The sequence below is a fragment of the Halichoerus grypus genome, chromosome 13 (genome assembly GCF_964656455.1).
Source record: "Halichoerus grypus chromosome 13, mHalGry1.hap1.1, whole genome shotgun sequence".
Lineage (NCBI taxonomy): Eukaryota > Metazoa > Chordata > Mammalia > Carnivora > Phocidae > Halichoerus > Halichoerus grypus.
In genome coordinates, this window is record NC_135724.1 from 55,848,219 (window position 1) to 55,860,410 (window position 12,192).

Genomic DNA, 12,192 nt, shown 5'->3' on the forward strand with positions numbered 1-12,192 from the left:
TAAGCATTGCTCCAAAGAAGATACAATTGGCTGATAAGCACCTGAAAAGATGCTTTCATCAATCATTAGGGAACTGCAAATCAAGACTACAATGAGATACCACCTCACACCAAGAGAACTACTATCAAAAAACAGAAAATAATCAGAGTTGTCAAGGATATAGAAAAAATGGAACACTTGTGCATTGCCAGTAGGAATATAAAATGGGACCGTGCTTTGGGAAGCAGTATGGCAGCTACTCAAAAAGCTAAAAACAGAATTACGACATGACCTAGCAATTCTTTTGAGCATAAACCCCAAAGAACTGAAATCAAGGTCTTGGAGAGATATTGTATAGCCATATTCTTGGCAGCATTATTCATGACAGGCAAAAGGTTAACCCAAGTGTCCATTGACGGATGAATTAACAAAAAAAATGTGATATATACATAAAATGGATTATTCAGCCTTAAGGAAGCAAATTCTGATACATGCTACAACATGGATGAACCTTGACATTAGGCTAGGTAGTCATAAATGAGAAATACTGCATGATTCCACTTAAATGAAGGTCCTAGAGTAGTTGAATTCACTAAGATAGAAAGTAGAATGGTGATTGTCAGGGGCTGTGGGGAAGGGGACCGGGGAGTTAGTGTTTAATGGGTACAGAGTTTTAGTTTTGCAAGATGAAGGATCCTGGAGATTGGTTGTACAACAGTGTGAATGTAGTTAGCACTACTGAATGATACACTTAAAAGTGGTTAGGACAGTAAAGTTTATGTTTATGCAGTATTTAACCATAATTAAGTTTTTTCGAAGAGAAAACTCATATAATTCATACAAATTCTGATCATCACTTAGGAGTTGCTGTAACAAGCCTATTTCAGCTCAGAACCAGGTAATGGATTTTATTTATTTTTCTTTTTTCTTTAAATTCAATTAGCCTTGGGGTGCCTGGGTGGCTCAGTCGTTAAGCGTCTGCCTTCAGCTCAGGTCATGATCCCAGGGTCCTGGGATTGAGCCCCGCATCGGGCTCCCTGCTCAGCGGGAAGTCTGCTTCTCCCTCTCCCACTCCCCCTGCTTGTGTTCCCTCTCTCACGGTCTCTGTCAAATGAATAAATAAAATCTTTAAAAAAATAAATAAATAAATTCAATTAGCCAACATGTAGTACATCATTACAGGTAGTGGATTTTAACCACAGTCTGCCTACCTGACACGAGAATCCAGCTGTGCCAGGAGGACAGAGACACTTCTCTAGGAGGGACGCCACCTCCTGTCCCGGGTGCAACTCTCCAGCCTTCCTGCCAACCTCCATTGAAATATTTGAGATTCTGTGAAACCGTTAAGAAGTGTGAGAGGGAACATTAATACTGAGAAAGACACTTTCTAGAAATCTAGCACATTATATAATGAATTGGCACATATATTAAGCCAGAGCTTTCCTACAAGTTTGGGAGTAGCTCCTACCCGATTATAAAGGGAATGTATAAGAGCACATTAGTCCTGTCATCACACAGTGACGGGCCCCCGCCAACATGTTAGAACTTAAAAATAATATTACACAAAGCAACAACTCCTGCAGCACTAGTTTGGCTATAACCCAGTAGCTTCCATTTATGGGATAAGTACTAAATGAGCAACTGAGCATTCTTGATGTGTCATGACAAAGAAATGTCATTGAAATTTAAGGGCAGAAAATAGAACTTTTTTTGTTTTGTTTCATTTATATTTTAACCTCATCTAAGATATCACCATATGTACTTATATTTTATATCCACATTAATTGGAGGATGGATAATCTAGGTCATTTTCCACATATTTCATTACTATTTAATAAAGTTTTGGTGAGGAACATAAATACACACACATACACACACACTAATAAAGATACGAAGTAATAAGGGTGAATCAAATCTCTTCAGTTTTATTTCAAATAAAAAAAGTTTTTTTCATTATAGAAGGTTCCAAGTACCTGCTTTGCTGTAATCCTTGACCATAAGATGCTTTGATGAGGATGTACTCAATGTTGCTAAGAACAGACATAAAATCAGGGCGTGTGACAGGTTTTTCAGAAACGGAGTTAAAATACTTCCAAAAATTCTGTGGATGAGAAACACCTTCAATTACATTCCGATTACAAATCCTCAGAGGCTTATGAATTTAGTAATTCTTTTATAAATGTCTCCGGAAGGGAGCCCGCTCTCCCGTCAGCTCCCGGGGCGGCAGCCGCGGTGCCCCCCTCACGGAGCAGCAGACACGTGTCACCTGCGCACCGCCCGCCGCGCGGCCGACTGTCCGCACAGTTCGGCGAGTGCGCGTGCACACTTGCCAGAGCCCAGCCAGTCCAGAGACTTCGCACCATTACATCCACACAGATGGAGACGTGTGCACCACGATTTCACACATAAAGGATTTAGGATGCAATTCGCACCAAGGTAACATAAGCCTAGTGTACGGTTCTTGAGCATATGGAATTTGAATTGTCTTTACAAATCTTGCTAAGCCCACTGGAATTCTGACTCCCAGGTCTTCTAGCTCACTCTATTAGCAGCTTTGGGATTCCACTGCATCCAGAGCTAACTCCACACCGTTAAGGGGCGCGTAGGAAAGGAGGACATCGTCACCTCTTTCATTCCCACTTCCTGCTCTTGTCGTACTCCGTTCTCCGGGGAGGGCACGTCCACATAAATGACCTGCTTTCTGGTCCGGCCCCCTTTGATGAGCACTTGGGGCTCAAGGTTGAAGGTGCCGATGCCGTCGGAAGAATAGAAGGCCACGCTGTATTTCAGGCTGCCACCGTAGGCCAGGAGCTATGGGATCGTAAATGATTTACTTCTCTGACATAGCCCTGGCTTAAAACTATTTCATTACAAGCCTGTTGTCATTTGCAAGAAATCCTGTGTCTTAAAAATACATCACAAGGGTGGAATCGGTTGTCTGGAATGTCTTTAAAAAAAGAAAAGATTTTATTTGAGAGAGAGAGAGAACATGAAAGGGGAGAGGTCAGTGGGAGAAGCAGACTCCCCGCTGAGGCGGGACTCGATCCTGGGATTCCAGGATCATGACCTGAGCTGAAGGCAGTTGCTTAACCAACTGAGCCACCCAGGCACCCTGGAATTTGTGTCTTTTTAATTTTACTTAATTATGGATTATTAAGTTAACTCAAGCCATAGCTTTTTAAGTGAGGTTTTAAAAGTTTTTTAAAAAAACTTTTATTGAGGCATGTCTGGCATATAAAAGGCTGTACATATTTAAGGTGTACAACTCAAGGAGTCTGGGGAGGAGGATACACCCATGAAGCCCCCACCCCCATCAAGGCCACAGACGTCACCTCCCTCAGCTTCCTCTCCATGGCACCAAAGGAAGTAAACGTAACAAATCAGTGTGGTAATGGCCCTGATTATTTTCAGGCTCCTTTGAATTAAAAGGGACCTAGAGCTATGGGAACACTGGATACATACTGGCAAATTTAAAGATCTGGGTGATTTCACACATAGATTCCAATGTTTATTTAAACAAAAATGCAAGTGATGCCCTAAATACCCTGTTATAGTAGGGTATTACTTTCCCCCTAAATGAGTATCGATTTGTTGAGAAGAACCACAGCACCTGAGCTTATGTTAATAAAAATGAAAAGGGTTTATTGAAGGACTGCTTGAGGAAGGAGAAAAATAACATGATTTGATTTTTAAAAGACTTTAAGATTTTATTTTTAAGTAAACTCTACACAAAATGAAGGGCTCGAACTCACGACCCCGAGATCCGGAGTGCATGCTCTTTTGACTGAGCCAGCCAGGTGCCCCTAAAAGACTTTCAAATGAAAATTACTTGAGAGCCATATACATCTGGGGGGATTTTTATAAGTGTTAAACTTCTCCATCTCCACCTAGAGGGAATAAGCACCTCGGTTAAGGGTCGGCTAACACAGTCCATCGTGATTTCAAGTGACACCTGTCTCCTCCGGGAAACGTGGACTGGCTCTAGGCCAGGTGGGGGCCTCACCTGGTCTCCCTGGAACTGCTCTGGCAGCCGCCAGTAAAACGGCTCTGCGTGGACATGTCGCCTGACGGTCACAGCGTTCAGGAGGATGTCAGGGGCCTGGTAATACACCCCCTCAGCCGTACCCTGGAGGTTGCTCTGAGAAACCACACGCAGGAGGGGCTGCCCTGAGCCCAGCGTTACCTGGTCATGGAAGGGGAGAAAAACAGACCTGAGAGCACGAATTCACTCCTCACCTTCGATTCGTCAGCTTCTACTGCTGTTTCACAGACCAGACAGCTTTAGTATTAAAACAGGAGTAACAAAGACAGTTCCTTCAAACTCCAACATCTGGGTTAATAGGAAAACTGCATGTGTTTTACACTCTTGCATTTAGGGCCAAACTATTGCTCTATTGGGGCAGGATTCAGTTATAGGAAGGAAGCTGTTGTGTATTGCAGTTTTATCTCCAACAAAAGCTTTTGATAGATTAGCTCAGGAGCAACCCTGAGCACTTTAGTTCCAGCTTCATTTATTTCCTCGGATGGCAGACACAGAGCTCGGATTCATAATGAACCCAGATTAGTTTCCTGGAATTTCTGATGCCATAAGAGCAAAATTTAAAGTAAGTTCTTGACTATCTCCCCTACGGTCACCCAACTTCCATGGGAGGGGGGCAGGGAAGGAGGCAGTGTTTAAAAACAGCACATTAGCACGTTTTCCCGCATGTGTAACTTACCGGCGTCCTCACATAACCCTCCAGCTCTGAGCAGACTTGTGACAGCCCAAAGCAGAAGCAGGGGCTACATCCTAGAGGGTCATCTGCGCGGAGGGCGTAGGTACCAGCTCGACACTCGCTGCAATGAAGACCGAACACATTTTCCTAAAGGAGAGAAAGCAATAGACTCGTTTATTTTTACCTGGAAAAAAAAAAAGAGACACGACTTCCGAACAGAAATGAAATAAAACACAAAAATAATTTTGGACCCACAAACATCCCCGAAGCAGCTGTTTCCCTAGGCAAGCTCCCTAACCTCAAGGAACATCCACCCTCTCAGCACTGCCAGTGATTCCCAGATGCAGCTGATCAGCAGAATCATCTCAGAAGCTTTGGGAATATATAGATTCCCTGATGAGCCTCTCCTGGAGCGAACCCGAGACACCACCCTGAGGCCCCAGGTGACTCTGATGACTGGACAGGTGGTGGGCCATGGACCAGGTGATCACTAAGGCAGGCCCCTCCTGTTCTGACCGTCTGTAATGAAAGCTGCTATCGCCAATGGGGTAAGCCAAAAATATGTTCACTGATGTTTCCATTACTCCCAGGCCATAGTATCTGATGAGCTTTCCCTTCCTCATCCCTAGTCACTGATCAGCCCACTACTCTCTCTCTCTTCCGTATCACCAGCACCTGGAAAAGGACCAGAGGAGGTAGCCAATTACCTCCTAATAACAAAGCACAATGGGGAAATCAGTGGAAACACATGGAATTAAACATGATGTTGACATCTTACCTGCCAGGAAAATAAAACACACAAATTTCCTTCATTCTGGCCAGCACATACAAAAGAATAATTACTTACCAGTTAGAAAATCACAAATCTTCTATTTATTTATGTATTTATTTATATTTTTAAAATTCTTTTAAGGGGGGCAGAGGGAGAGAGAATCCCAAGCAGGCTCCACGCTGACCTGAGATCATGACCTAAGCTGAAATCAAGAGTGGGACACTTAACCCAGGCGCTCCGAATCACAGATCTTCTTGAAGCCCTGTGTTACCTGTTTTAGCTGTACGCTCAAGACAGACCGGCTGCTCAGCCGACTGGAACACCTGACAGAAAACTCAGAGTGTGTTTCGATTCAGTTCTATCATCTGACACTCACAATAACCAGTAAAAATTCCATTTGAAGAATCAGCCATTGTTCTCGAAGAGCCTACACGGAATTTAAACCTGGAAGGGAGTGCGGACTCACTATGAAAAGCGTCTAAAACCTAGCTGCTGATCTAAATGGTTAAAGATTTCGTTTATTTATTTGACAGAGAGAGAGGCAGAGGGAGAGGGAGAAGCAGACTCCCCGCTGAGCAGGGAGCCCGATGCGGGACTCGATCCCAGGACCGTGGGATCATGACCCGAGCCAAAGGCAGACGTTCAACCGGCACCCTTGATTTAACTAGTTAAAAGCCCCAAAGTCGTAGTGATGAGTGAGGGGGAGAGCGGGACGCCGAGGCTGCTACCTTGCAAGAGCAGCTGCCGGTTTCCTCTGCACAGCCGCACAGACCCTGTTCCTCATCACAGGCGTCTGCCAATGTCCCTCGCGGGTCACAGTCACAGGCCACACAGTCTGGAAAGTGTCTGTACCCCAGGGAGCACTGATGACAGCCTGGGCCACCGAAGGCAGGCTTGCATCGGCAGTGGCCAGTGAGTGCGTCGCATCCATGACCGGTGGACCCAACATCACTGCAGTTGCAGGCCTGGGAAAATAAACTCACAAATAAAACGGTGCCTTGTACATTCGTATAATGCACACGTGTTGGGATTACAGGAGAACACTAAACGTGGGGACATCATACAAATACGTGGGTCTCCTTCACTATGGCTGCAAGGATTCACTCGGCCAACCGGGAGGCAGCGGCTGCCAGGCTGGACCGCTGTGCCTCTCTGGGGCCCATGTGCACTGGGCTGACCCTGTCACCTGACGGCCAGCCCGGCGGCAGCATCTTACACGTCAAAGGCAAGTCTGGTTTTAAAACGCAAACCACATCCAAGTTCAACTGAGGAAAGCTACATTGAAAATAGAACCGTTGAAGATGGGCTGTAACCCCCCAATAAAGTGACTTCTGCCCTCCTCCTGGAAGATCATGTACACAGCAGCGTAGGTTTAAAGAGCACTGAAGTTTCCAAACCATCAATTCCACGGCTGGGTTCTTAAAAAAAAAACTTAGAATAATGTACTTTAAGGCAGCTGCTTCTTCCACCTGGATGCCTGAACCCGTACTGAGTTTTAAATATAAACCATGGAGCCATTCAGCAGGTCAAGGTCAAGTGCATGGATCAAAGAGAAGGAGTGAAACTTGCTCCAACGAAGTGCTTCCCAGTTAAGAAGATGCAGATGGTGGTGCGTACCTGGCATCCGAGCTCTAGGTCGTGGCCCCAGTATCCGTCCTCACATTCGTCACAGGTGGTGCCCCGAGTATAAGGAGGGCAGATACACTCCCCCGATTCCGGGTGACAAGTGTGCTGTGTGTGAGCGCAGTCACAGGCTGCAACAGAGACACATGGTGTTGTTACGCCTCAGGACCCCCATGCAACCGAAGTGGTCACAGCTGATGCTATAGATTCTCTCCCTTTGATTAATTATCTAAACTGTTCTAGTTCCTAACAGAGACCTCGTGATTCCCAAGACCTGTCTGTGTCTCTCGGGAGGGGGCTGTTCCTCCTTGTCGAGAGATGGTGTTAGAAAAGGGGTAATCAGGACAGAGAAACAGAAATAGGTGGGAAGAACAGATGCAGCTAGTATTTCTGGAGCATTTATTGTGTGCCAAATGCCGTGTTAAGGACTCTACGTCCAACATAAAAAGTAACTTCTGGATGGAAATTATAATTAGCTTCTCTATTTTACAGATGAGGAAACTAGAGCTAAGTGAAGTGATTAATCTAAGTCCCCGCAATCAGTAAAGCCTGACCACGGATTACAGACCAATTAAGCACAGGGATCAGGAAACAGAACAAAAGGTATGAAATCCTACATGTTAAAAAGAGAAAAAGCAAAGGAACGTAACAGAATTAGAAGTCAAAGGAGAGTGCAAAGAAAAGTCTGGGAATTACTAAAAAGCCTCAGATACTGAATTCTGGAGCTTACGTGTACAGCCACCGTCCTGGTAGGCGTGGAAGCCGCGCGCACACCTGTCGCACTTCTCCCCAGCTACGCCTGGGACGCAGTGACACCGGCCTTCCTCGGTGCAGTCATCCGACAAGGAGCCTGACATGCTGCAGTTACAGGGCAGGCACCCAGGCCCCGCGTCCAGCCCGTAATAGCCAGGCTGTTGCAGAGGAGGACCCGGAGCGTGGGAGCCAAAGTACATTTGAGTTAGCTACTGATACTTACAAGCATGTTTCCCAAATCAAACATCGGATGTTTCATAGAATCACACAGTGGTCATGACATCACTGCAGTTCTTTGTAAACCGAATACAGACTCTGTAGGTCAGGACACCCAGCATTCACCAGCCGTGTTTGGGCCAGTAGCTCTTTCTGGCAGTCATGAAGTGCATTTCATTCGAGCCGAGGTCAAGGTATCAATTATAGACATCACCGAAACACTTTCATGTCTGCAACAGCCACAGGCGTCTTACCAAGCACTGGTCACACTGCTGTCCAGTCACATGGGGTTTGCAGTCACAGAGTCCGGTCTCAAGATGGCAGACATCAGAGAGGGAGCCTTTTCCGTGGCACTCACAGGCTAACACACACACAAGAGACATATTTGTGCCCATTTCTGGGTATGGTTGTAGTAAGATCCCTTAATCCCCAAAGGAAAAATTTTAAACATTCATGTTTCAAATCATAAAACTAAAAGAAGAAATTACTTCGCAATAACTTCTACGGGGTTGGCGGAAGGAGCCATCACACAGAAAAACCACTGAAGCTATTAAGATAAGAATTAGCAAACAATCTTAACCAATTGCATGAATTCCTTGAAATCATAAAAATGAGCCACCAATGTTTATCAACAAATCTTCATAAAAAACATGCAATGGAGATTTAAAAATCAATTTAGCTATCTGTTCTTATCCTGATCTTATATGTATTTAATATTTTAAAGCTCAGTTATAACAATCTAGATAGGTAATATTACATTTCATAGTTTAATGTAAAACATTTCCCTGTTCTAAGTCGCGAGTCCCTGTAGTTCCAATATACTTACCTTCAGGTCAAACATTTCAGTTTTATCTACAGTCATAGGACTGATGTTCAAAACTACAAAGTCCCCACCTTTGCGAAGTGATACAATTTAATGGCTCCTGAAATGTTTAATTGATACTTATAGCACAGCTGTCAATATGCACGTCATTGAAAATATCTAATAAGCTCTTGACCAAATACCCCAGAAATGTGCACTGTCTTTGAATGCTTGGACTCAGGAAATGTGCACTCTGTCATACGCGATAATGATGTAAGAAAAGGAAAACTCCACAAATTCTCTCAAGCCAAGCACACTTTGTGTGGCAGGATTGGCAGGGGAGGCCAGAGCCGTGGTAGATGCTGGAAGGCTGAGGATCAGAGGAAAGGCACTGGAATTCTGCCTCCATAGTGGACTGTGGCCAAGACACCTGTGGATGTGTTCCCCGGTATAAGTGGACCATCTAGGATTCCCCCCGTGGGAGGCTGGGGAAGTGCTAGGGGCCCCACGCACCGCTGCCGGTTCCTGTGGCTTACTTTTGAACACTCAACTCACTTTTGTATTAAACATGCCTCCTGGGGGGCCTTGCTGACCCTGGACAGACTGCCCTTCCCAAGGCCAGTTTCCAGAGCGAGTGAAGAGCTGGCCTGCCAGAACGCCTTTCATACGCAAACAACCCCATCCAGAGCCCAGGCCCACAAAGGCCTCCTTACCGGGCTCTCTCCTTCATTTGGGCTTCACTTCCACTATTCCTCTGACCTCTCACCCCAGGGCCATGCATCAGAGGATTAGGGACAGCTGCCCTGCCCCAGAGCCTGCTGAAGTTATTCAAAGTAGCCAATCCTAACCCTGCTTACCCTGCCTTGCCCTTTCCTTCCTGAGGAAACCACAACAAAGGCTCTAGCCCACATTTCCCCTCCTGACCAACCGGGGTGCTTCCCATATGCCCTCTCCTATGCCTTGGTGTGTCCCCTCCTCCTGGCCACTGCTGGCCTTGCCATACCTAAATAATGAAACCTGTATTTTCAAACACTCCTCAGCATCCAACTATTCTCAGTTGTCTCCTGTAGAAAACGTCACACACATACACACACACACACACACACACACAACTTAACTGTCTATCTGAGGTCCCATCTGCCTGTCGCCCTCCCTTCCCATTCAACTTGCCCCTCCTGCCTTTTGGCTGCTGAACCTGCTCCTCCTGAAAAGTCTCCCAGGACTTCCCAGGAGCACATTCAAAGAGCACATTCTGGGTCTTCATCTTGCTGTGAGATGGGCCCCATCGCCACTCCCTCCCTTTTGAACTTCGCTCTCACTGAGGTGAGGGACAACCTCTGATTTCCTCCCTCCTTCTTGTCTCTCTCCCTCCGGTGCCCCCCGACCCCAACCCCGTGTCTCATTCAAAGCTTCCCCGGCCTTCGGGGAAAAGTCAACGTTCACCATATGATCACCACAAAATATAGACGACAGTAAACTGTATTTATTGTACGGTCCGTTTGTGCCTGGGTCACATTCCAGTATATTTCATTGAAGCTTCATTACAAACTGACATGGGAAGCACTATAACTTTCTCTCTTTTCCACTGTGAAATCTAAAATTTAGAAAGATTATGTCATTAGCCACAGGTCACACAGCTATTTGTAGTCATCTTTCCATGGTAACAGTTCTAATAGTAATTATTACTAAAAAATTGTTTGCTGTAGGGGTGCCCGGGTGGCTCAGTCAGTTAGGCATCTGCCTTCAGCTCAGGTCATGATCCCAGGGTTCTGGGATGGAGCCCCGTATCGGGCTCCCTGCTCACAGGAAGCCTGCTTCTCCCTCTGCCTCTGCCCCTCCCCCCCAACTCATGCTCTCTCTCTCTCTCTCTCTCCCAAATAAATAAAATCTTTTAAAAAATTGCTTGCTGTAAATAATATTAATTTAAAATAGTTTCCAGTAACTACTAGGTGATTTACATATATTTTAGTTCTCATGTGAACCCCACAATATAAAAATTATAACCACTTAACATTTCATATAAGGTTCCTTTAACAGTAGAGCTTGGGGGGGTTCCTACAGCCTCTCCCTCCCTGGTTGCTCCCTTGCTGCCCTGGACAACCCATTCCACACGCACCAAACCCGCTAGCACATCAATGCTGATGATTCTCCAGACCCCATTTCTTCCCTGATTCCTGCACGCCTGAATATCCAAATGCCTCCCCAACAAACCCCTAGGAATTCCCATGTCAGCAATATTGAATACTGACACTTTCACTGGGGTTAACCTAGTAAAATATAATAGTATATTCGCACGTGGGGCCTCTGGAAAGTCCATAAGAGGGATCCTATTATAGGCCTGGGAGGATTTCTAGTGAAATATCCAGAAATGACAAGAATTCATCTCATCAAAGCTGGGGGACAGAAAGAGGAAATGAGAAAAGAATAAAACCTGTAAATGTCTGGAGACTAGAAAGAGCCCAGACAGTGTCAGTCTATAACGAGTCCAGCTGCCTGGGCCACCAACCTGGACCCAGACCCCAATCCTGCCTGTCCTGACCCCACCCCCCCCACCCTCCAGTCAACACAGAGATTTTCTAGTTTCTTTTTTTTTTTTTTAAGATTTATTTATTAGAGAGAGAGAGAGGTGGGGAGGAACAGAGGGAGAGGGAGAGAGAGAATCTCAAGTAGGTTTCCTATTGAGTACAGAGCCCGACACGGGGCTCGATGCCGGGCTCAACTCGGGGCTTAATGCGGGGCTCAATTGCACAACCCTGAGATCATGACCTGAGCTGAAATCAAGAGCTGGATGCTCAACTGACTGAGCCACCCAGGCGTCCCAAGAGTTTCTAGTTTCTATCTTCACCTTTACCCCCATGACAAAGGCTCTACTGGAAGCCCTCATTAACTTTTCCAGCAAGTTTCTTTTCTGGCCTTTTCTCTCCTCTTGTCCACTCTATCCACCGCAGCGGTTCCAGACTGACTGTTCAACAGAGATCTGGTCAGACCCCGTCCCTGTTCAAGTGACCTGGAGTCGGGGACAGACGGTACAACCTCCACAGGCCAGCGCTGTCCACACCCATCAGCCATGGCTCCTGCCCTGGCCTGACCCTGCCTTTCACTTTCTAGCACCTTCTTTCCAGACTCTGCACCTCAGGCCTGGACGACACTTTCCCACCACTTGTCAGCCCACCGGGCATCTCCTACCCATCCTTCAAGACTCACATCAAGTGCCATTTCCTCCAGAGGCAGCCCCACACCATCCTGGACCTTTATGGAGCTTTGTGCAAACCCCAGGGATGGTCATTCGTCGCCCTGCAGAGCTGCCTGTCCTATCAGATCGACACTGCGCG

At 46.1% G+C, this 12,192-nt stretch overlaps 1 protein-coding gene across 3 annotated transcripts in view; it reads right to left on the minus strand.

Moving 5' to 3' along the window:
• Positions 1-12,192, minus strand: part of LAMA1 (laminin subunit alpha 1) — a 161,582-nt gene that overhangs the window by 63,341 nt on the left and 86,049 nt on the right. For all 3 annotated transcript variants that reach the window (XR_013443381.1, XM_078060583.1, XM_036106004.2), the window contains exons 20-28: positions 8,313-8,419; positions 7,820-8,000; positions 7,084-7,220; positions 6,195-6,431; positions 4,698-4,841; positions 3,983-4,162; positions 2,605-2,790; positions 1,953-2,080; positions 1,191-1,311 (exon numbers count right to left, since the gene is read on the minus strand). Coding sequence is in view for 2 of the 3 variants with exons in the window: in XM_078060583.1 (XP_077916709.1) it covers positions 1,191-1,311; positions 1,953-2,080; positions 2,605-2,790; positions 3,983-4,162; positions 4,698-4,841; positions 6,195-6,431; positions 7,084-7,220; positions 7,820-8,000; positions 8,313-8,419 (1,421 nt within the window). In the remaining variant the exon portion in view is untranslated. The remainder of the gene's footprint in view (positions 1-1,190; positions 1,312-1,952; positions 2,081-2,604; positions 2,791-3,982; positions 4,163-4,697; positions 4,842-6,194; positions 6,432-7,083; positions 7,221-7,819; positions 8,001-8,312; positions 8,420-12,192) is intronic.